Source organism: Urocampus carinirostris, chromosome 4, assembly GCF_059441175.1.
Source record: "Urocampus carinirostris isolate Australia breed hairy pipefish chromosome 4, RoL_Ucar_1.0, whole genome shotgun sequence".
In the NCBI taxonomy this organism is placed as follows: Eukaryota; Metazoa; Chordata; class Actinopteri; order Syngnathiformes; family Syngnathidae; genus Urocampus; species Urocampus carinirostris.
In genome coordinates, this window is record NC_142352.1 from 12,920,236 (window position 1) to 12,945,103 (window position 24,868).

Below are 24,868 nucleotides of genomic sequence, written 5' to 3' on the forward strand. Positions count from 1 at the left end.
GGCAAAGAAAAAGACTGAGCCAATCAATTATTTGAGCTGAAATTGGCTCAAGCGCTTCAAGTATCCTCATTGATGTAGTTTACAATTTTGCCTTGAGATGAAGTGGGTTAAAATGAATGCTTTTTTTGAAAGAAATATTGAAAAATACGACTTGATTTATGTGCTCAGCGACTGGCTGGCAGCCAATTCAGGATGTCCCCTGCCCGCTGCCTGAAGATAGCTGGGATGGGCTTCAGCACCCCATTGACCTTAGTCAAGAAGCAGGGCAGAAAATGGATGGACTTAATTTATGAGAGTGATTAACTGAGGGTGTGGCTAAAATATTCCGGAATGAAATGAAACGGCACAAATTAACTACTGCAGGGTAGGGCTTAGGTATTCCTCATAAAACATGTATATGACATGATACCATGAGTATTTTTATTCCCCCCCCCCACTAATCATCGACCCCACCCATGGAAGAGTGTATGAACTCGTAGGCTATGCATCCAAGTGCTAGCACAGAAAATGCACTTTCCTTTTAAAATCAAAAATTGCATCGAAATTGCAATAATAGTTTAAAATAACGCAATAGACCCCCGCCCCAACCCAAAAAAAAAAAAATGTGCTGCTTTACTGCATGCAGAATGACATGAACTTGACGGATGTAATAAAAGCAGGCCTTAAGATGCCCTACCTGACACAATGATACTAGTATTATGTCTGCTTTAATATCATGATACCACAATAATTTAATTTATTGTTACATCCCTACTAACGGGTGAGGTGTTGTCAACAATGCACATAAATCTCAACTCATACAAGTAATGACTGCAAAACCAAAGCTCGTAAGAGTGTATTCTGAATTTGTGACTTTTTAAAACTCAGTCCTCTACTGGACCCATACCCAACATATGGGAACATAGGGTTTTGTTTTTGATCAATGCAAAATAGAAGCCCGGATGTTCTCTTTTGAAATCGAAATAAAGTCTGTGAACTAATTTTCTGTTTTAGGCCAAGTATGAAGCTGGTCAAGTTCAAAAAAGGAGAGAGTGTCGGGCTTCGGCTAGCCGGAGGGAATGATGTTGGAATTTTTGTCGCAGGAGTTTTAGAGGACAGTCCTGCAGCCAAGGAGGGGCTTGAAGAAGGGGACCAGATTCTCAGGGTATGAAGCACTGCTACTATATGGTCACATTGAATTCCGTTTGTAAAATTTTGCAGGTTGATTCCTTTAACACTCGTATTAAGATGTTTTAACTGATTTAACAAAATGCCAGGGGGAGACTGCCAGTCGGTTAGTTTAAATTTACAAGTCTTAAATGTGTACAAATTTCTTTGGTATTAGGGTCTCCAGTCACCCATTTCAAGGTTAAAACATGTAATAACAGATGTATTTCAGGGGCCATAAAATCAAATTACAATGGGAATATATGGTTATGGATGCATATAATGTTTGTCAGGAGGTTGTAATAACTACATTGAGCGATACTCCTTTGTTTTTGGTGGTCAGGACTGAGGGAGACCCCAGGTCAAAATTGACCCTCTAACAACAGTGGTTCCAATTCCTAACACAAACCTATTTCAATGGGCGACTTGTTGAATGACTGGTTATCAAGTCTACCTCACTCTGTCGATATCGCTTTTTCTTCTTGTGCCTGAGCGGATTTTTTCCAGGCACTCTGGTTTCTTCAACTTTTCAAAATCATTAAACCAAATTGTCCCAAGGTATGAGTGTTTGTGGAGGATTGTCCATGTGTGCCCTGTGACTTGCAACCAGTCCAGGGTGTCCCCTGCCCATAGTCTGCTGCAATGGGCCCTAGCAACCTCGAGGACAAGCAGCTAGAAAATGGATGAATGACTTAATTAGACTTATGTAGTTTTCATGACTTATCTGATTTTAAAACAAATCATTTTCAAGGTTTGTACAGGTGCTTGAAATCTTTGAAAACAGTCGAATTTTAATGTTGTATTTTCAAGGATTGTAAAGTGTTTACCATATTTTTGGGACCATACGGCGCATCGTGTTAAAAGGCGCCGTCTCTTTTAACTCGTTCTATTACTGTACTTAACACTACACAGACCACACCCGCCTGATAAGGCAGAGGTGCCCTCTGCATCTGGTTACAACACAGACAAGCATACAAGTGTGCGTATTTCAAAATACATCAGAAGCAAAACTGAGTTTCATTGTGATTCATTTAAGTATTGATTACAATGTAAATAACACAGATAAAAAGTGACGTTTTTTTTTTTTCCAGAAATCCATATCAAGGAAAACCATTGAAATATTTGTCCTCGGTTTCTGACCAGAATAGCTGCATTAAATCTCCATTAAAAGGTTCACTTTCCTTACTTTCCGAGTCCCGACCGACACCTTAGCCCAACCATTGATAATCCATTTCCATTATTATAATCGGCTTAAAATTTGACACCATTTTATGAATCGAAAGCACCAAGAGGATAACAATAACTTTCAAATTGAAAGATACACTACGGGGTTAGCATCTATGAGTGCTTCTGCAAACAGTTGATGCATTGAGTGTTGCGTTACATGTCCTCTTCTGCTTGTGAAAAACTTGGCGCTTCCACGCGGGAGAATGCATAAAAGTCACAGAAGATTGCATACAAGTTGTATTTAGTTGGAAATGTGAGTGATCTCACAACAACATCAGAGTTCACCCCAAAATATTTGAAGTCCTGACTCGGGGGCGGGGTAGCCCCAAGGCCACCGAGCTGGTCTATGTCTGCTGCTCTGCATGGGCGTGCCACACAATCTGAAGACAATCAGAGACTTGTATGTACACCTTATTGTTGTTAAAAATACAGTACATTTTGGAAGAAGGCCTTGTAAATGCTTGAAATAGTTGCCATGTTTCTCAAAAAGTCTGCTTTAAAACGATGCCAACACTGCATTCTGGTGGCTTGCTTTGCTGATGCATTTCTTCTTCCCTCATGATTAACGGCAGCTGATATCAGTTTGTACTGCATTGGCCTGTGAACTGTCATCGCCCCCTAAAGGTCGTGCCCGAGAGAACTGCCAGAAAAATAAATATATTTGTGATTTACTCAAGACCCTAAAAATAATTTGTTTTGATAAATGCACATACAAGAATTAAAATTGCATTTGTGTATCACAGATATGTTTATGGCTCTGCAAAATACATGATTCACAACCTTTTTTACTTTGGGCAGCAGTAGCTCAGGAGGTAGAGCGCCCGTCTTGGGACAAAGAGGTCGCAGGTTTGAGTAATAGACTCGACAGTGCTGTTTTCAGCTAATCAGAGCAAGAGGCAGACAACAGCCCTGCTCCTTTTTGTATCACACAATGCATGGCATGCTTGCCGCTTCACCAACTCAACGTGCATAGGATTGATGGGAACCGAAATAAAGTAATTTGTTCTAAAGTAGTGTTTTATTCTTTTCACGCTGCTGTTGGGTCGGTTGGTTGTCAGTGAGAGAAGTTACTGCGGCCTCTTGCGCTTTTTTTAAGCATATCACTGCGTCCTTGTTAGCATACCTTGTTAGCAAATAAATGCAAAGTTGGCGTTTCGTAATTAAAGTAAAACTTGTAAATTATGGGATGGATAGGATATGCAGTTCCTCTGTATTGAAATTGTGAGGCTCGTGATGTAGTTTCTATAGGTTCCTTGTCCGACTAAATGGGTGGAGATTGCACCAATCGTTTCGTGAATTTGATGTGTTGGGTCACTCATTTGTATATCCTCTAAATACCATTCTCCCTCACAAATCTGAATTTATTTCTATGTGTAGTTGGTAGGGGGGGTTCTGACTTCCTCATAGATCGCCAACATTTTGCACCCCTTTAAAAGGTTATTAGCCTCTTTGGACCCCTTTGACGGCATAAATATAACTCTGTATATAAAATTTGAGACCCTTTTCTACTGTCTTATGATAGTTTGCATAATAAGGAAGACATTATAGTAGAATAGAACAGAATTTACCTTTATTGTCATTCTTTGTAACCATGCACACAGAACGAAATGTCGATACACCTGACCGTACGGTTAAACTGTAGCGAGCCAATGCAGCCGCAGCCAAACAGGGCGCTGCCATTTTAGACCCAACTGCTGTGTTGGGAGTCATTAGGTGACCAAACCCCTTAATGCCGAGCGCCAAGCAGGGAGGCAATGAGTACCAATGTTGTAAGTCTTAGGTATGACTCGGCCGAGGCTAGAACCAGCGACCTCCCAGTCTCGAAGCGGGCGCCCTACCATCTAGGCTACCGAGCTGGTTTATGTTATCAGGATAAGCGAGTAAGAGTAAGAGACGGTCGCTGTTGTTTCGGCTGCTCTACATAGATATCATAACTATGGTGGGCATGATTTAGCGCTCTCTCATTCCCAACTCAGAGTTAAATGTCAAAGTGTCCTTAGAAAAAACACTTAAGCCTAATGCACCGATAAGAAGGTAATTGCCTTGCATGGCTGACTCTGCTATCGGTGTGTGAGTGTGTGTGAATGGGTAAAGCGCTTTGGAAGGTCTTCAGTGACTTGAAAAGCACTATATAGACACAGACCAGTTTAACGGTACTGTAGAAATGTGAAATTTGGATTCAAAAGTGCTTAAAAACTGCTTGGATTTGGCCATTAAAAAGGAGGATGAACCCTGTGTTTGGTCTTTTGTTAAGACACTCTGCAGTGTTAGTGGGGAAAAAAGTAATTTGTCCATCTGTGTCTGAGCTGAAATTTTTTATTGGATCAAGAAAGGTTTTTCCTCGAAGCCTTTATGTTATCCCATTGTTAATCATGTACGTTCAAGATCTCGGCAGTATCATTAGTCAAGTTCGTTTAAAAAAAAAAAATCACATCATAGTGGGTGGAACAGCTGGTGGTTAGCAAGAAGCACCAGCCTACACAAGCGTTAATGAATCCACTGGACTCGAGTACCACAAGAGTTCTGGGGATACAGTACAATGCACTTTATCTGTCAGGCCATGAGTCATTACCAAGCTGTGCCTTGTGTTAAGGCCCCCTTTGTCTTCAACATGAACAAACAACAGAAGTTGTTCTTACTCTGAACGCTTGAACAGACACTACCCCCTGTTTTACTGAGTACCAGTTGACTGGATGACGTTATTGATTTCAGCCTGGAATCTACAGTTTGTATAACCTGCAATGTGTGTCTATTGTTTCTAAGTATTTTGCATGCTGCATATAAGTCAGGCATTTTCACGCACATTTTTTTTTTTTGCTGCTAAAAATGATTGAATTCATTGTTCATGTAATGAAAACATTTCTACAACATATAACTTGTGATAATATTCTGGGAAATTCGTTTCAACAAAGGCAAATCAATGAAAGCTTTTGTCAGGTGAATGTATCCTATTGAGAGTAATTGTCATACCAATGGTAAAGGGTCTCATAGAAAAATGGGCAACATTTTTAGATACAGAGTTTCAATGTGATACTTAAGCTGTGAAATTAAGTCAACCAAAAATGTAGATGTCTTAATATGCTCATTTCCATCAATGATTAAAATGGTAGCACAAAAATCATTTTAGTGGCATTGACCTTTAAAAAGTATGATTACGGTATTAATTGTAGCTTGCACATTTTTCAATGAAACATTTCAATGTATGCAATGGCTTACATTTTGTGTTTGGTCATGTCCCCCCCAAACAAACATGTTACACTTTCTAGGATATTGTTATCTGTTTTCAATTGTTGCATTTATTCCCTAGTGTGCTAGTGGAGATAAACACAGATAGTCATCCTGTTTCTGGGAAGGATAAAGGTGTTGTTCTGAAGTTTAGTGATTCAGACCATGTGTTTCCACATCCCCCGCAACCTCTAAAGCAAAGTCAATAAACATTCTTTATTGTATTAAGGAGGGCGGCAAGACATGAAGGAGGAGTAACTTAGTAGGGGATGATTTGATATTATGTGATGAAAAAAATATTATTTTTAATTTACTGATTCTTAACGGCTCATACTATCTTAAGGGTTCACACGGGTGCTTGAAATCCTTAATAATAGTTTTAATGTGTTTCAAAGATATACATTTGCTTGTATTGTGAGTGAAGTGCTTGTAAAAGCTTTAAATTGTTGCCATGTTTCACAACAAGTGACGCCAAGACTGCTCTCTGGCTTCGCTTTGCCATCGGATTTCTTTCCTCATGATTAACGGCAGCTGGCATTAGTTTGTACGGCATTGTTCTTTGAAGTGTCGCGCCCAAGAGGAAAGATTTATGCTACACTCAAACTGGGCACTTGGAAATTATCAAGGATTACATATCAATTATGAACATTTCTTATGGGCCAGGCAAAAAACTAGGCAAAAAACTAGGGTAGCGTTTCTCAGTTATCATGGGTAAAACTTCCTGGAACTGGAAATTTAAGCTATATCTTACTCTTTTTATATATACGTATATATATATATATATATATATATTACTTTATTAGTCATTTATCTCAAACCTATTTACACACGTATTGTTCAGATCCACAGATATATATGCGATTTATTCAAGATCTTAATATAATATGTCACAATAAATGCACATGCAAGATTAATAATCTAATATGTAAACTGTAGATATATTTTTGGATCTCTGATATCTTCCTTAAATGATGCTAAGGTCTTGATATTTTTTCTTCATATACTTTAAGTAACAAAAACAAACCAAGATCACAATAAAATGCTGGAAATGACTTGATCACCATTACAAATCATTTCATCTTTTTGTACCTGTAGGTAAACAATGTGGACTTTGCCAACATAATTAGAGAAGAAGCAGTGCTGTTTCTTCTTGATCTGCCAAGAGGAGAGGAAGTTACAATTCTCGCTCAGAAGAAGAAAGATGGTGAGCTATAAGTCATTGAAACACATTTACCATCTGTTCCAGCATATTCAAATAATTTCACAGTGAATTTCTAACTTTGTTTTACTTTAATCATCTCTAGTTTATCGGAGAATAGTGGAGTCAGACGTGGGCGACTCCTTCTACATTCGCACACATTTCGAGTATGAAAAAGAGTCACCATATGGCTTGAGCTTCAACAAGGGTGAGGTGTTCCGAGTGGTGGACACCCTGTACAATGGCAAATTGGGCTCCTGGCTTGCTATTCGCATTGGCAAGAATCACCAGGAAGTGGAGAGGGGCATCATACCCAACAAGAACAGGTAAGTTTAAGGTCATGCCTTCGAATAATGTAATTGTAAAAAAGATATTTATTTTTGTTTTTAGACTTGTTTTTCTAATTCAAATGTAAACCGGGTCACATATATTCGTAATTTTGAACAGGTTGATGACTCCTGCAGTAATTGTCTAGGTGCTTAAAATCCTTGAAAATGCTTGAATTATATTGTTGTGTTTTTAAGTATTAAAAGCGCTTGCATTCTGGGTGAAGTGCTTGTAAATGCTTGAAATGGTTGCCAGGTTTCTCAACAAGTCTGCTTAAAAATGACTCCGAAACTGTTCTTTGGTTGCTTTGCTTTGCCATTGCATTTCTTACCTCATGTTTTATGGCAGCTGGCATTATATTGTTCCACATTGTACCATGAAGCGTCATCAGCCCCCATTGGTTTGCTCCCATGAGGACAGGTGCATGCTACACCTCTTTAGGGCACTATGAAATTAGTTACTGTTATAAATCAGTGCAAAGATTACAGAACAAGTATGGAGATTCATTATGGGTCAAGCAAAAGCATTACGGTAGCGTTTTCCAGTTGTAAATTGTAATGGGAAGAACTTCCCTCAACTGAAAATGTAAACTACATATTACTGTCATTTTACCTAACACCTATATGGGGAGATATTGGTTTCAAAAATATTTACACACGTATTTGGAAGCAGGGTTACCACTTGCAAGGTTTGTTAATTTCCTCATGCTTTTTGCCCGCCTGTTAGTTTAAGATCAAGGGATGGTGTGATTGTAACCTGTGTAGTCATTTTGTGATTTCGGGCCATGCAAATAAATGTGACTTGACTTAACTTGACTCAAGATCTAAAAATTGTTTAACCTGATAAGTGCATGTGCGAGATTAGAGATTACATATGTGAATCGCAGATGTACAATATTTTAGGATCTGCAAAAGACATGACTCACACCAGATTTCTTCTTTTAATGTTCTTGAAATTGAAAAATTGACTTTGTAAGTCCTTTAAAAGTGCTTGAATTCAGCCTTGTAAAAGGTTTACAAACCCTGCTCCTCAGATTTTGACTATGAATATTTTGACATATTAGAGTGAGCATATGATAGTAATTGGTTTGCTAATCTTCTTTGTTCAGACTGCCAAAAAAGATATACTATTAAATTGAAAAGAATAACTTATACTGTGCGTTAATATCAATGAGACCATTACACCAATAAACATTTTTTTCACTTCAAATCATTAAATTAACTCAGCTCGGTTGCTTATCTTTGCTTTTTGAGGCATAACAAAAGAAATGCTTTCACTTTCTCCAGGGCGGAACAGCTGTCCAGTGTGCAGTACACCCTCCCCAAAACACCAGGGGGTGATCGAGCTGATTTCTGGCGATTCCGTGGCCTGCGAAGCTCAAAGAGGAATTTGCGAAAGAGCAGGGAGGACCTATCTGCTCAACCAGTTCAGACTAAATTCCCTGCCTATGAGAGGGTGGTGCTTAGAGAAGGTGAGCAAAGGTCAAGGCAAGCATTTAACAAGCATAAAATTTGCTATCTTTGACAGCACTGCAAGTCAATAATATTCTTCTGGTATTTTAAGTCAAATAATCTTACTTTCTATTTTGGGTTCTCAGTGGCGTGTTTTTCCATTCTACATGCATAGTTTTGACAATAGATGCATCTGTAACTCGCCTTGAAATTCTTGTTTACAAACAGCTGGGTTCCTGAGGCCTGTGGTCATCTTTGGACCAATAGCAGATGTCGCAAGAGAAAAGTTGGCCAGAGAGGAGCCCGATATCTTTGAATTAGCAAGTAAGTAGTCAAAATCCTATATTCGCTTGGTATGCAGTGAAACTCGATTATTTTTCAAGCTCTACCTTTGCTAATATGGATTTTGTCAATCAGCCTGCATGTTAAATCAGTTTTGGGTTATTTCTGCTTTTTTAGTTGGATTTAGTCAATTTGTAATTGAGAAAAAGCAAGTACTTTGAAGATGAGTGGCAGTTAATAATAGAGGACATTCTGATTTTAAAGAACAGATGAAAACGATTTTAGCTATTAAGCATTTTATACACTACCGGTTTTCACCTTTGAACAACAAAACTCATTATTTCATGCACCGACCATCTTGTTGTCTTCATTCCAAGGATTCTTCACATAAAATATATATAGTGGTCCCTAGCCATTTTGTGGTGTACGGATTGCAGATTTTTTCAAGCGTACAGTGGGTGCGGGAAGTAAATATTAAAGTTTCGGATGTATAGAAAAATAGTGCACAAAACAGCAGTATTCTATAATAGATAATCCAAGTGTTTGTCAAATAGTTTGACAATGGACAAAAATGAATACAAATTTATGCTATACACCTGTGAATATGTAAGATACTTTTTTACAAAGGCATCATTGGAGGAAAATGCCAGTATGTCATCGGATCAATCGGACCTCGTGTATTTTTAACATTTTTATCCTCTAGCACATGTTGACCTTTTTAATTTGTTTTACTTGCTCTAAAATGAGGATCCTTCCAATTTTGTTATACTTGTATAATTACAATAATGCTCATTCATTCATTCATTCATACATCAAAATATGCCCTCTGCTGGATTAAAGTGGTACTACAAGCATGGCCTCTAAACATCACATCTAATTCAATGCACTCTTATTTGAATTGATTTAACATGTTGAGTGGCGTATAAATCACGCGACACAGCAAATCAATGATGAAACTTGTTTATTTGTTATCGTAGCCATTTGCCAAAACGATGGCCTGTACTCTGTGCACAATACAAAATGTAACTTACAGCAATGTCCGGATATTTTTCGACATCCTGGAAAAAATGTTCATAAGTAGCGGAGTGTCTGTACTTATACTTTAACTACAGTATTAGCTCTGTATGACAAACTTGAAATGAACTTTATAGGTGCTCAAACTCACCTTTTGTGTGTAGAACAGGTTAAAAAAAATCCCCTAGACCTTATAAATAAGATACCCAACTCACCCAAAACTACAACCTCTTCTACATTCACCTCACATTCAGCTATTGTAGGCGATCTTGTGCTGTATAACTCTTATTAAGAAATGAGGGACCACTGTATGTATATATTTTTTTTGTTGGAACCCTGGAATGTTTTTTTTTTTTCTGTGGCCTTTTGTGTTTATCGTTCATGTTTATCTGTCATTCTTCATCACTTTCTTCAATGTAAGCACACCTGCTCAAATCTTAAGAGCTGTGATACTGTCTTTCAAGTTAGTTTGCTTTGGAATATAACCAAAGACAGATAAAACCATATCCATCCAACGTAAGAAATGAGTCCATTTCTTGCTTTGTGTCTTCAGATCACTAGTGATTTTTGTGTAATTGTATTTTCTTTTCAGAAACACAGCAACAACAAGGAGGAGAAAGTATGTCTTTGAGTGCATCAACTTGCATTTGTGTTGTTTGATTTTGAAAATGGCCGCTAATTAATCAGCAGACGTTTTATAAATAGCTTGCTTGCTAAATATATGGAAGGTAATGCAGCTTAATGTAGGAGTTTGGCTATACAGTAATCACTTGACTACGGCGGACTTGCCACTAACAAAATGTAATCTACTAACTTGAAACCTATAGTGCAAATACTTAATTAATATGATGTCAATTTTAGGTACTTTGCATAAGTGTATTTGGCCCATGAAATAGTCTTGAACAAAAGGCAAACACTTCATAATTCAACAACACATTTGCAGTTAGAATTTTCTATTGTATAGAGTAGATGTTTTACTTGTTACAGATATGGGGAAATTGTATATTATTGGTCAATATATGTTCAAATGTATCATGTCTTGTACGGTAACTTAATCAGCTGATAATGGTTTGGAGTAGTGCCATTTTTTTTTAACCCTTGTTATTTTTTCATACTGAACTTTTGGTTTGAGAACTGACACAACTGAACTGAAAACATTCATTTTTTTGGCACGTCAAAACAATATTCCAAGTTAATGGGATGTATGCTCTTACAATGACAATCTGAAACAGTAATTTCAAGTTCTTGAAATAATTCTGAAACTTATTCCCAACTGACTGGTAATCATTGCTGCTAGGGGTTGCATCTGACATGTTGTATGGGAGTACCAGTCTTTTCCAAACTATATCTTTTCATAGTTAGTCTTATGTTTTTACTGGAGCTCAGTAGTTTATTACGTCTCTAAAGGTTTTATATACTGTGTGTTAAGCATTCTGACTTACCATCCTCACTAGAAAACTGAGAAAACCACCCTTTTAGTATCTTTTTTTCTAGGCAGAATATAATTTCTTATCTGTACAGTATATGAATTATAAACCTCTGTACACATCACTGCCTAAATCCCTGCAGTTTACAGTGACTGTGAATTGTGGCTAAATGAGCTTTCTGCTTCATTATTTTATGCCAATATTTCTTTCAAAACACACACTTGGCGTCTTCATTCACCTTATTTGCATTTGCACGTACAGTCACCACAAAGCATTTGTCATTTTGATTATTCTCGTCACAGTACCTAATAGCTATTGCATGAATGGCTGGCACCTTTATTTTTTACTTGACATCTGTTTTTATAAACACTTGTCCTCTCCTGTACAGAGATTATTTGTCTGTGTTTTACACTTCTTTTTATGGGAGTCGACAACCGCATGCCACAAGGATGACTAATTTGGGCACCACTTGTCTCGACTGTTTTATGTTGATGTGATGAAGTGACTGTATGTTTTCGCCCCCTACAGAGAGTGAACCAAGGGACGCTGGAACTGACCAGAAAAGCTCTGGCATCATTCGCCTGCACACTATCAAACAGATTATTGACAGGGTAAGAGATACCTCTCCAAATATAAAATAACAAATGTAGTTGGTATACATGGTGTTCCAAATGTTTGGGAACATTTTGACATTGAATATCTCTGAAAGTGTTTAGGATATGAAAACATGTCTGGTAAATTAAAAAAACTTGTCCCATATTTTCCAGACTATAGGTCGCTATAGGGGTGCGATGTATATGTGAAATTATTAACCCATTATTATATCATTGAGTTTTATTTTTTGGTTACTGGTGTATCATTTCACATGTTCTTTTCTTACTAAATCAGAAGGGGGTGCTCTAGGCCTGTCTTGATCATTTCAACTTTGCCCTGTAGTAGGGGGGGACATTTTTCGGCACTGTACCGGTAATTTATGAAAACAACGAACATGGCATGGGAAAGAAAATCATATTCGGCAAATTACAAGCCCTTAAAAAGGTTAAAGTGCATCCGAAAACGATAATCGAGCAACAGAAATTGTCTGAATAACTCCTAATGTGTTACGTCATTACTGACAATACCAGGCATGTCAATCACGTAATCTTGGTATACTGTACACTTAACTCAGCATGTTGTTTTCTATTTTATTTTAATATAAAATTGCCTTTCAAAATGACATGTTTGATTTTGGTGTTCCCCCAAAAATGCGACTTATAGTATAGGTTGTTTTCCTTCCTAATCATGCATTCTTTGGCTATTGAGATTTATACTCGAGAGATTCATGGTCCGGAAAATACGGTAATCTTAATTTTTACATGGAATTTCCAAAGATTTTCAATGTGATTATCGTTAGTCACTTGACACACATCTACCCGATAGTCAAAACTTTGCCAAATGTGTCCCAGCATTGCATTGTCAATGGCTGGAGATAATTGCAGGTTCGAGAGAGTTCTCCATTCGGGCACCGGTGCTATGGAATGCTCTTCCCCTTGAGATTTGATCTGCAACCTCTGTGGAATTGTTTAAATCTAGGCTTAAAACATGATCTATTCTATGGCTTATGAATGATTTATGTTTCATGTTGACAATATCTGCATATTACCGTATTTTCCGCACTATAAGGCGCACCTAAAAGTCTTAATTTTTTTCAAAAGCTGACCATGCGCCTTATAACACAGTGCGCCTTATATATGGCTCAATATTAAATTCGCAAGGTCTCGCAACTTACTCAACAGCCGCCGACTCGATTTTCCCCCGAACGTGGAGTAGTCCGCGGTGTATGCTGGGATTTATATACCGGCGTTTCATTGGCTAACCAATGTGTCAATCATCATTTGAATCGATCACTATTGGCTGAAGTTATTCGGAGCCTCGGATTGGCAAGATGGCCAAAACAAACCCTGCAATCGGCCGAGTTTAGCAATGGCGTAGCAAGTCCGCGGTGTATGCTGGGATTTATATACCGGCGTTTCATTGGCTAACCAATGTGTCAATCATCCGTTAAATCGATCGCTATTGGCTGAAGTTATTCGGAGTCTCTGATTTGGCTAGATTGCCAAAACAAACCCTGCAATCGGCCGAGTTTAGCAATGGCGTAGCAAGCTTGCTTAAGTACGCCATAAAGAAACATGTTTCATTAGTCTGTATTTGTAAATATTCTACTCTCCTGGATTTATTTCACTCACGGTTGTAAGAAGACCATGATTGCGTATCATTATTGAACGTGAGAACTTAGGTGAGTTATGCGGCTTTATATTTTCCCGGTATCTTGTTTTAGAACGATCTTGATGTTGCTGTGATGAGTTGAGTAAATTAAACTCAATTCCAAGTGTTTATTGTCATATGCACAATAAAGTTGTGAGCGAAAAAGAAAATAGAAACATAGAAATGTTTGGCATTTCTTGAATCCCAAGACTTCAACCTTCCGAATGATATTTGAAATGACGCATTTAAGTGACATCGTACGGACACCGCATCCGCACGTGTCTACGACACGTATTTGCTTCTTTGCAAGCTTTGGGAATGTTAAGGGGGTAATCAGTTTGACTGAATCATCTGACTGTTTTGTCGACGTTCCCATTGTAGCGCCTTATAATCCGGTGCGCCTTATCTATGGAAGATATAGGACCAAAAACTATTTTTTGGGGGTGCGCCCTATAACCCGGTGCGCCCTATAGTGCGGAAAATACGGTATTTGTTATTGTGACATCCATTGCAGCCTGGTCTTCCTGGAAGGAGGATTACCTCATGTGCAGCCCGCTCCAGGTTTTTTCATTTTCCCTCATGTTGAGGTTTTTGAGTTTTTCCTTGCCCTAATGTAGGTTTTAGCTGTGATAATAGTCTGTGGTTTGCAATAGTATATGGTCTGTGCAGCCCTTTGAGACTCCTTGTGATTAAGGGCTATACAAATAAACATGACCTGACTTGACCTCTGATATTCTTGCCTTCATCTCATCTGGATCTTTTGGAATAGGGGGCACATCGAGCAATCCTTTCAAACAGTTGTTGTAGGACATTGAAGTTCCCTAGTGGCTGTTCTGATAGACTTACATTGAAAAGCTTTTCAAACATTCTTGAATCAAATCTTCAAAGTTGAGGGGAGTCCGGTTCTTTTAGCCGGCCATAAGAACCCATCTCTTATGAATTATCCATGCCATCTCACCATGGACTTTCTCTCAGATTCGTCCTTTTTAAATGCTCTGCAATATGCATTCAGAACCAATGGTCAATTATTCAGTTTTTGCAAATTCAAGTACACAAAATGCCTTCTCTGGTTGAATTAACGCCATCAATGTTTGAAAATAAGTTAAAAATAGCAACGGCCTTACAAAATACTTAATGTAATTAGCTTTAAAATGGCACCATTTTTATCTTCCTACCATTCATAGTTAAGGTGATATGAGGGCCACAAATGTGCCCAAAGACTTATGGAACATCCTGTACTTTTATAAAGTGTTACTTTATTATTCGTATCTCACTACTGCCCTCTGGTGGAATCTACTAACCTGGTCTGACTGGGTGTTTGACTCTTAAGTGAGCGCGTCTGATTCGTATTTTCAAAATCAAAACAACCTAAAATGTTATTAATTTGTTCTTGTTTTAAGGACAAACATGCAGTGCTGGACATCACCCCAAATGCAGTGGACCGCTTGAACTATGCACAGTGGTATCCTATCGTCGTGTTTCTCAACCCTGACACGAAGCAAGGTGTCAAGAACATGAGGACCAGACTCTGCCCAGAGTCTCGGAAGAGTGCCAGGAAGCTTTATGAGCGAGCCCTTAAATTGAGGAAGAACAATCACCATCTTTTTACCAGTAAGTCCTACATGGGAAATGCAGTTTTAATGTTACCTTCCTAAACAGGAAAGAAAATAGAACTATTTACATGGATGAATGCAATTTTCATAAAATGTGCTGTATGCATGATTGCACTCAATCTAAAAGCTATTGTTTAGTGATGATGTCATGTAGCGACATGCTCCTGTTCCTTTCAGATTTCCTCTACATTTTATTTTTCCTGCCAAGGATTGTCCTGAAGTTATGCTTTTGAAGCTTCTGTCTAAAAAACCATTATAGTTCTGGATTAATTTCCACTTCCCACAATCCCCTGGGCAGATACACCTATTGCTAAACAATGTTGCACATAAAAATGGTTCTTTGCTTTGAAGTTGAATCGTTTTTTTCTCCTTTTTATTTTTCTCAGCAACTATTAACTTGAACAACATGAACGACGGATGGTTTGGAGCACTTAAGGAAATGATCCAACAGCAACAAAACCAACTGGTGTGGGTTTCAGAGGGCAAGGTAAATCACACAAAAGCCTCCTTTTCACCCAGCATTGCAGATCGAGATGTTTTTGCTGATAGTGATTTAATCCACATAGCGATAATTGTCATTTCCATGCCACTTTGGCTTTAGGGTCAACACACAACTTGATGTTTTATACCATTTTTACGGCTGATACCAGGTGGCTTCTCAAATCTTGAGTTGTTAAAAGTTTAAATATCAAATTTTGATGTCACAAGTGATCACATTTCCCTTTAAAAATAGCAGTTTTTATAGTCAAACGACTTAATTACAATATCCCATTAGCTCAACATTGGATAATCAATATTACACTCTAATATGTATTTCCTAATCATGAACAAACAAGGATCCATGAAAATAATACCTCCGTTTTTATCACTTGTTTTGGGTGATTCAGATTTTAATCCACTTTGCACAAACACTAAACCTAACCCAACAAACGTTTCTTTAATAAAAACTTGATTTCCAAAAGAAATTCTGTGTCAAGTTCAGAATGCAATAGCTGATTTTCATTTGATTTATTTATTCATTTCAGGCAGTTACGTTCTTTGTGTACACATGTAAATATCAATTGATGCTTAAATCTGTTTAAGCTTTAACTAATCAGTCATAGTTTGTAAAACAAAACCGCTGTTTATAGCCTTTTCCTAACTTCAAGTAGATTTTTAGCTGGTTGGTAGGGTGATATGGGCACCCAATTTCTGTGGTGTGTCTTGGGCAAGTACAGCCTAGGCGCCAATCCCTCTTGAGGCCAACGCACATACTGTAAATACCTCACTGCTTAAAGGTACTCCCAAATTCTTAAATATGCAAAATTTGAGGAAATAGCACATGTTTTTTGCATAAAATTACTATATTTTTCATAGGTACATTCCAATTATATCCTAAGATCTTTTAAGACGGCGTGTCTTGTCTTTGTCATCTGAGAAACACCAGCACCCTAGCAAGCCAGTCTCCATATTGTTTCATTCGTATTTTAAGAAAACCTTCGATAGTTTTTGTGGAGAATGCCTAAATGCTGCGTCACATGTAGATGCAGTAATGGTACAACAAAGGGTGAGCAGCCAAAAAAGGGCTAACTCGCAAAAACAACACACTGAGAGCCACCAAGAAGGCTTAAAGGCGGCCGCAGCCTTGGCAGAAAAAGGCAATGCTAGACGACCAAAAAAGAAACCGTGAACATTTAGGCAAACCGTGACCCAACAACCAAAAGCTGTAACAGTTATTGCGACAAACGCAAAGCATAAACAAACCAAGGAACACTGCAAAACTGATGCCAACGCAAGGCTAGCTGTCCAAACACTACTTAGTGGGCAGCCTATGAACGCCAACCGTAGGAAAACAAAAAAAGAAAGCCCTGGGCTGCACCGATGCTAACGGGGAGCTAGCATGACCAAAATTATACCAACCTCGACACACATGGCAAAAACTGAAACGAAAAGCCACAATTGCCAACCTAAAAGGTGGCAAGGGAAAACAATGTGGATGCTGTATGGCAGCAGCCTTTCGAGATCAAAGCCTGCAAATAAGTCACAAGGCCCCCAGTGACAGTTTAAGCAAAGTTATCATTTCTACAAGCAGAAATTAGCTACCAGCAATCTCTACAATCGCTGTCGGTTTTGGAGTTGCATCACATGTTGTATCAAAAGAATTCTCTCTAAGGGAAAACAAACTATATTGGTCAACTTTAAGACTAAATTTCTTCAGTCCCCCCATCGCATGGAACAGAGTGCTTTGCAACATATTTGCATAATTGTGTCTGTTTGGGAATACCTTTAAAAGTAATTAAAGATCCATCTATGAATTATTTTTTTTTTTTGCCACAGGCTGATGGAGCAGCAGATGATGATCTAGATATCCACGACGACCGTCTATCTTACCTATCGGCCCCAGGGAGTGAGTATTCTATGTACAGCACCGACAGCCGCCACACTTCTGACTACGAGGACACGGACACGGAGGGCGGAGCCTATACCGACCAGGAGCTGGACGAAACGCTGAACGACGATGTGGGTCCTCCGACCGGCCCGGCTATCACCCGCTCCTCCGAGCCCGTCCGTGAGGAACCGCCCGTCATCCAGGAACCCACTGGCTATGCCGGTTACCAACACGGAATGCAGTCGGACCCCCTGAATCGCATCGACCCGGCTGGTTTCAAGGCCCCAGCGCAGCAGCAGGTAGCGTTTCTGAGAGCTGTGCGTCTTCCCTGTTGTCTGGAGGACGTGGTGTGCGTTAGAAGGGTTTTCTGGAGGCGTTATTGAGGGCTCATGTTTATTTTTACAATAATTGTGTGCTCTAAATGTTCCAATGCAATATCAGTGTTAAACTCGGACCTTTGCTGGTCAGGTATTTATCGCCATACTATAAAAGTATTATGCAATATCTATCACCACAACAATAGTATTTAAACCTTTAGCCTGTGTGTGTGTGCGCGGGTGCGTGTGTGTGTGTGTGTGTGTGTGTGTGTGTGTGTGTGTGCATGGACTTTTTTGTGTTACATTCGAGAACTCTATAACTCAATATGCACTTTTCATGTATTATGTATTACCAAGAGTTGTCTTAACTTGTATGACTGTTGTCAACGGGAAAACAATGCGCTATTTGTGTAACTGTCTGAAAAAGTATTTACCAATGTGGAACTCCTACTCTTGCTACACTTGTGATTGGGATTGTGTTTATAGTGTTGTTAAATGTGTTGTGTGCATGTGTAAAACCAAACGTGTATATCCCACATCGCTGTGAAATGTATTGAACACAGTTTCCCAAATCAAAGTGTTTGTCATGATAAATTATCTGTTGACAAGCATAAAAAGGGACAAGGATACGTTGCTGTATTGTTACTGTAGTATTAAAGTCAAATTAGTGTGTTCTAACATTGAAAATGTGTCCTAATTTGAAACGTGGAACACTAAAGAGTGTAAGGAGGGTGATTGGCAGGCAGTTAGAAGCGGCCGTGATAACACAGACACTTGTTTGCTCTGCGCAGTGGTGTCAGCACGTGTTATTAAACATTTTTGATACCACTTCACAGAAAGCAGAAGCCACTGCCATCCCTAGCAACCCCCAGCTCCCCGAGCCCCTGGCTGAGACAGTGACCCCTGCTGTAAAAACTGTAGGGGGCCCAAGCCCCGGCGAGGCTCCAGGAGCTCACCGCAGGCTACCGAGCCCCAACACAGAGGCTGGCTCACTAAAGCGGCCCACGCCTGAGCTAGTCCCTGAGAGTGTCGCATCAGAACCAAGACATTCTGGACTGGACAGTTCAGAAGCAAAGGTATCCCAACCTGCCTCGGACGCTCCGTGATCGGGCCCAGCTCAGCTCGATATGACCCAACTGACCGCCTGCGCTGCTGCTGCCTGTCTACCTGCCTACTTCCTGCTTTTCTGTCTCTACTTTTCGCCCGCCCCCGCCCTGCATGTCTGCTGACCACAGTGCTGCCCAGAGGACAGAGTTTTGTGTTTGAGAGTGTGTCTCTGTTTACATTCGTGCATGTGTGCTCAAATACTGGTAAGCAACAGTGAGTGTGGTGAAGTGTTAGCCAAAGTAGTGAATGTATGACGGCGCTCACTGTTGTTCAACCTCTTTGCATGGCCACTAGAAGTAGATTTCTGTGCTGTATGTTTTCCAATGCTGATGAAAATGAGCCTTTGTTTTTGTAAAAGTAGCCGTTGATTTTCTAACCAATGAATCTGGGTGATTGACTCGAGATTTGGCTTGAAATTAACGGTTACTTGTGAAATATTAGGATTTTGGAGTTTACTTTGGGTGATGTGAAATTTATGTTAAATGTTATTGTAAGACAGTGGGTGTCATTTTTCTAAACGATGTCAAATTCCATTATCAAGCCAGATTGGTCTTAAAGAGGTAAAGATTACCCAACATTTGGATGTCAGGAAATACTTCTTTTAAAAAATGTATCCCATTGTTGAGTAGTATCATTTTGTTTATGTTATTCCGATGACCTGAACAAGTTTTCATTCAAGAGTATGTCGCTTTTTGGTAAATTCTGTTTTAACGTTTTGTCTGAATCGTAATCCCTCACTCTCAGTTTCTCTATTGCAGGTCTTTCCCTACTCATTTCCGCTTCTGTAATTATTTTACAGATTTTTTTAATACCTTCAGTTACTTCATTCTCTAATACCTGATTGTGTGTGATGTGTGTTGTATTTTTATGCATCCTGTAATGGTGTTAACCTAATTCTCTGATGTGTATTTGTAGATGTTTCAAAAGGAACCGTACGGCACAGAGAGCACCGGAAGATCTGGTCCTGGACTTAAACCTGGGAATTATAACTCCCAACAGGGATATCAACCTGAACAGCAGCCATACAGAGATTATGACCACCCACCGAGTCGGTTTGATGTCGGCAGCGGGAGTGGTTACTTAGAACCAAAGTACAGGAACTATGACTCACCGCCCTTTGAGAACAGCGTGCCTCATTATGACCAGCAACAGTGGAACCCCTACAATCAGACGCACACAACTGCCAACTCTCAAGGCTACGATCCGCGCCTTCCATACAGCGATGGCCTCGAGTCTCAATACAGCCCTCCGCCTCGTTTCGAAGAACCCCTGCCGCAGCAAGGATTCGATGGGCGACCTCGCTATGGCAAACCCACAGTTGGGGGCCCCGTCCGTTATGAGGATGCCCCGCCCCTTTCTCCGGACCTTCATTTCAACCAGGAACACTCTTCAGCTGCCCGCTCTCCCAGTGGGCAGCGGTCTGCCTACAACCAGGGACAAACACAACACGCAAAAGGCTACAAACCTCAGCCGTATGACACTGCCCCCATTAACTCCGACAACAGTCCCACGTCCCCACCCAAATCAACCCTGACCACATTTGCCCCTGTAGACACTTCAACGCTTGATACTGCCAGAAAGGGTTTACAGGAGGACGACCCCGCCATGAAACATCAGTCAGTCCTAAACAGAGTCAAGATGTTTGAAAACAAACGTTCTGTGTCTGTGGACCGAGCCAGAGATGTAGGGGATCTGTCTGGGAACAAGGTAAACTTTTTTGCCATCTATTTTTATTCAAAGTTTGGGAGACATTTTTTTTACAATCAACTATCAGCACTGCATGATTTTAGGGGGTGTTTAAAAACAATTATACCCTTTGGGATGTAACTATAAAGGAAAGAACGAGGTTAAGGCAAAATAAATCCAAAAGTATTAATGTTGAAGATCAAAGCATGTGGATTACGTGAGCAATTTCATAAATGCCTGAGACACAGCATACATCAAGTCGCTAATCCTGCTATGGCCAAACATGCTGAAGCATATCTTGGGTAAGAGTGTCCAGTGTCGATTCTCTGCTTGTGTTCTTTTATGTTTGCATAATGATGCTATTCAAATTTGAAGGAGATGTAACAAAATTATTAGATTGTGAATTCATTTTACTTTGGAATCAATGGCCATGTCTCTTGGTATTTGTATTAAAAACATATTTTGGTGGAGACTATTCTTAGGTATCTAACAAAAACCACTGACAAACGTGTTATTTCTGGGCTCGGCGAGCATTCAAAGACCAGACACGGAGTCGTAATGTAATATTTTGTTTTTAAAAAATGGCTCTGCCATCTGATCCTTTTTTTAAATTCATACATTTTTGGATGTTTGATGTCATTTTGTTTTAAATCAAGTTTTTTAAATGACCTTAATTTGATAAACTATCATTTTGCTGCAATCATCAAGAAAACAAACACACGGTGTTGTATATACAACTGTTTCCACCCAGATTGGAAGGGGTGCTCCTTGGAGCGCTAGTATGTGCTGGAATTGTCACTGACTGATGATTGGAACAAAACACCAAATCAACTTTTTAGTGATAAATTAGCTCTTGAAATGGCCAAAAGCTCCAAAAAGAAATGACCCTGGTGTATGTTTTATGGTCAAGGGAAATTGACCATTGTCAATACTTGTGCATACGTGTCAACCGGCCGTATTTTTCCGTATCCTGTACGATTTTTGCACATTTTTAGATATGTACGGCGTACAAGTAAGTTTGTACGGGAAACACAAAAAATGTTAACAAAAAATAAATAAAATTGCAACGAGACTAGAATGGCATGTGATGTATAAATGAGAATACAGGTATTGAAACATTACTTCCTATTTTGTTACGATTATATGTAAACCACAAGGTGACAGTAGTTGCCCGAGTATAAATGTATTGCCTGGCCTCCTTAAATTTAAGTTTACTTAAGTTTTTTTTTACTTCTGGTTTATTTAGATTGGCCTAAAACAAATCATGTAAACATTTATGCTATTAATTAATTGAATAACTGCTGAAAAACATGAGACCATTCAAGTGCATGGCAGTTTGACTTAAAAAAAACAAAAAACAAATACAACTGTATTTTCAGGTTTTTAAAAAACCCTCATCAACATCATTTTTGTTGATGTTGTAGTGACGTTGATCTTGAAGAGTTGAAAGAGGAGTGGGAAGACCCGCAAATCACTAATAAATCAGATCAATGTGACATGGAAACAGATTTATATCGGGGAAAGGTCTTGAAAGCCAAAACAAATATCGGGACGCAAAGGTTTCTATTGCTGCAAGGACTGCTGTTTTACTATGCCTGTCTTAACAGCAATGCAGACAGTGAAAGAGCATTGTCACTTATTAGAAAGATAAACATCAAGTACAGAAAAAGCATGGCAGAGGACTCCTTGGTTTCTTATTTTGCGAGTGAAAATGAATTATGAAGGGAAATTGTATCAACTGAACCCGTCAAATGAATTGTTGTCCACAGCAAAAAAAAGAAAGCCACCATGCTCTACAACAAAGAACAGACTTGACTATGGCTATAAATATGTTGTAACTTGTTAAAAGTATTAATGTTGTCATGTGAAATTTTGTTGATGAAATTGCACAATGAAATGGTCTTACACACGCGTATGTTTTTTTTTCTCAATAAGAAAGGAAAAATTGAGCCGTTAGTAAGGTCACAGTGGCTCGCAGGTTGACAGGTATGCTTGTGATACATCTGGACTTTTGTTCTGTTAACACAGGCTGCTGAACTGCCATTGAAAGCAGGGGGAATCATCCCAAAAGCTAATTCGTTGAGCAATCTGGACTCAGAAAAAAGCTATAGGTAAGATCTCTTGTTTTCCACCCTTTGGCATGGCATTTCGTAATACTTAAGACACATTTGTTAAATTTTAAGACCATTTTGAGTCATTTGGATTTATTTAGTAATTCCGTGCATGACCCAGTTTTCTTTTAACTGTAATTGATGAGCAACGTTTATTTCCCCACCCTAGAGTACCAGAGCCTCAGAAGGCTGAGTCGAAAGTCGCTGATGATATTGTGCGTTCCAACCATTATGACCCAGATGAGGACGAGGACTACTATAGGAAACAGCTCTCCTACTTTGACAGGCTGCAGACTGGCCCTGCCAAACCTCAAGCACAAACAACGCACAATTTCTCCAGGTAATACTTCATTGAGGTTTTTACACTGAAATCACAGGAATTGCGTTCAGGAGATTTTAAGTGAACATATACTGACAGATAAGATAAGCTTGTTCTTTTGGAAATGTTTATGCTGAGGACTAATGTAACTTTTTGTGTGATTTATTTGGTCAATGTGATTTCATATTGACATATTCGTGAGTGTTACTTTAAAAATGTAATCTGATACAATTACTAGTTACCTAATGAAAAATTAGATCATTAACGTAATCCGAATACAATAGTATTGCAAGAATGCAACTTGATTCATTTTAATTACTTTTGGATTACTCCAATACCAAATACACCAATATAAGACAAAATAAAAACACAAAATAAATAAAACGACTCAATATGTCTAGGTTAAACGAACAATGTAACCTTGAAAAAGAATCTGAGGACACCATGGTCAGCTAGTTGATTGCAGTCTTACAAAAAAGGGCTCAGATTTTAACCTCATCGTATAATTCGTTGAGTAAATATAAAACGTTGTCATTTACATGACAGACAAGATACACTCCATTTTAGTTCACATTAAGATTTCTTTAAAACCGTTATTGTTTTTCGCATTTTGAACAATAATTAACCTAAATATAGATAAGTCAATCCCATTTACTGAATATACCTAAATACACCACTAGCATGCAACTGCCCTGCAAAATATGCACACGCGTAAGCAGCCTCACGAAACCACAGGCTCACGCCAATTCAACAAAATGAGTGATACATTGATAAAATACAAACGAAAAGAAAAGTGCTTTTACGTGCAACACAGCTTGACAAACATGCAATCTGTACATTCTGTACCAGAGGTATAGACGTCACTACGATGCGCACATCGTGTGTAAGCATAATCTCTCTCTGTCTCTCTAAGGTCAGTGATTAAAATTATGATAAGACACTTATTTCTCGTATTGGCGTATTAGGTGTATGTACTGTTAATATACTTTTACATAAAATTGTAATCCTGCATAGTAATCCCTATTCCTGGGGTAGGGAACCTATGGCTCTTTAAATGAGTACATATGGCTCCGAAATAAAATGTAACTATTGCACATCTCTCTGTAGCGTTCCAAAGTCAAGTGATTTCATCCCGATTTTGGTCATATAAAGCCGAAGCAACTTAATGCAGAAGTTCGATAAGAAACCATTTAAACTGATGAATAAAAATGCTGGCAAACGACTTTGATTGGGTGAGCAGTACAGGTGGGCGGATCCCTGCATACAGCGCAAGGCACTTCCTTCACTCTCTCTCGCTCAGTGCAGTCTACACCGAAAGTGAATGTGACGATACGATTATCGGTTGCAGTAATTTGTGACATTTTTACAAAAGAACTTTGCATGCACATTGTTTTGAAACCGTTTAGGACAAATTTAACGGCAGAAACATCAACACTCTCAAGTGAAGGTGGAAGCGATTTTAAATAGCATATTTACATTGATTTGGGACACGGGATTTGGCATTATTATCATTTCATAGATTTGATTAAATCACCAAATGACACACAGTGAAATAAAATGTGCTGAGCAATAAGCTTTTGTCTACAGGGCTTGTTTTGCAGTTTGTTGAATTTTGTCTGAAAATATTATGGTGTGGCTTTCTCAATTTCTTTTTGACACTGTTTTTGTTTTGATGGCTCTTTGGGTCAAAGAGGTTCCTGACCCCTGCCCTATTCTAACTTAACACACCTGTGATTTGTTTACTCCTCTTTTCTGTAGCTGTAACGGAATACTATTCCATATTTTTGTATCCTAGTTATGTATGCT

General features: G+C 38.9%; 1 protein-coding gene across 12 annotated transcripts in view; it reads left to right on the forward strand.

Annotated features, from left to right (window-relative positions):
* Positions 1 to 24,868, forward strand: part of tjp1a (tight junction protein 1a) — a 224,543-nt gene that overhangs the window by 187,514 nt on the left and 12,161 nt on the right. For 5 of the 12 annotated variants that reach the window (XM_088333674.1, XM_088333678.1, XM_088333679.1 and 2 more), the window contains 14 exons: positions 994 to 1,144; positions 6,694 to 6,802; positions 6,903 to 7,122; positions 8,410 to 8,594; positions 8,803 to 8,898; positions 10,463 to 10,489; positions 11,826 to 11,908; positions 14,942 to 15,152; positions 15,541 to 15,641; positions 17,471 to 17,821; positions 18,676 to 18,915; positions 19,862 to 20,653; positions 22,661 to 22,743; positions 22,913 to 23,083. In XM_088333674.1, the coding sequence (XP_088189800.1) occupies positions 994 to 1,144; positions 6,694 to 6,802; positions 6,903 to 7,122; positions 8,410 to 8,594; positions 8,803 to 8,898; positions 10,463 to 10,489; positions 11,826 to 11,908; positions 14,942 to 15,152; positions 15,541 to 15,641; positions 17,471 to 17,821; positions 18,676 to 18,915; positions 19,862 to 20,653; positions 22,661 to 22,743; positions 22,913 to 23,083 (2,820 nt within the window). The remainder of the gene's footprint in view (positions 1 to 993; positions 1,145 to 6,693; positions 6,803 to 6,902; positions 7,123 to 8,409; positions 8,595 to 8,802; positions 8,899 to 10,462; positions 10,490 to 11,825; positions 11,909 to 14,941; positions 15,153 to 15,540; positions 15,642 to 17,470; positions 17,822 to 18,675; positions 18,916 to 19,861; positions 20,654 to 22,660; positions 22,744 to 22,912; positions 23,084 to 24,868) is intronic. The other 7 variants (XM_088333676.1, XM_088333677.1, XM_088333685.1 and 4 more) reach the window with 3 other exon arrangements.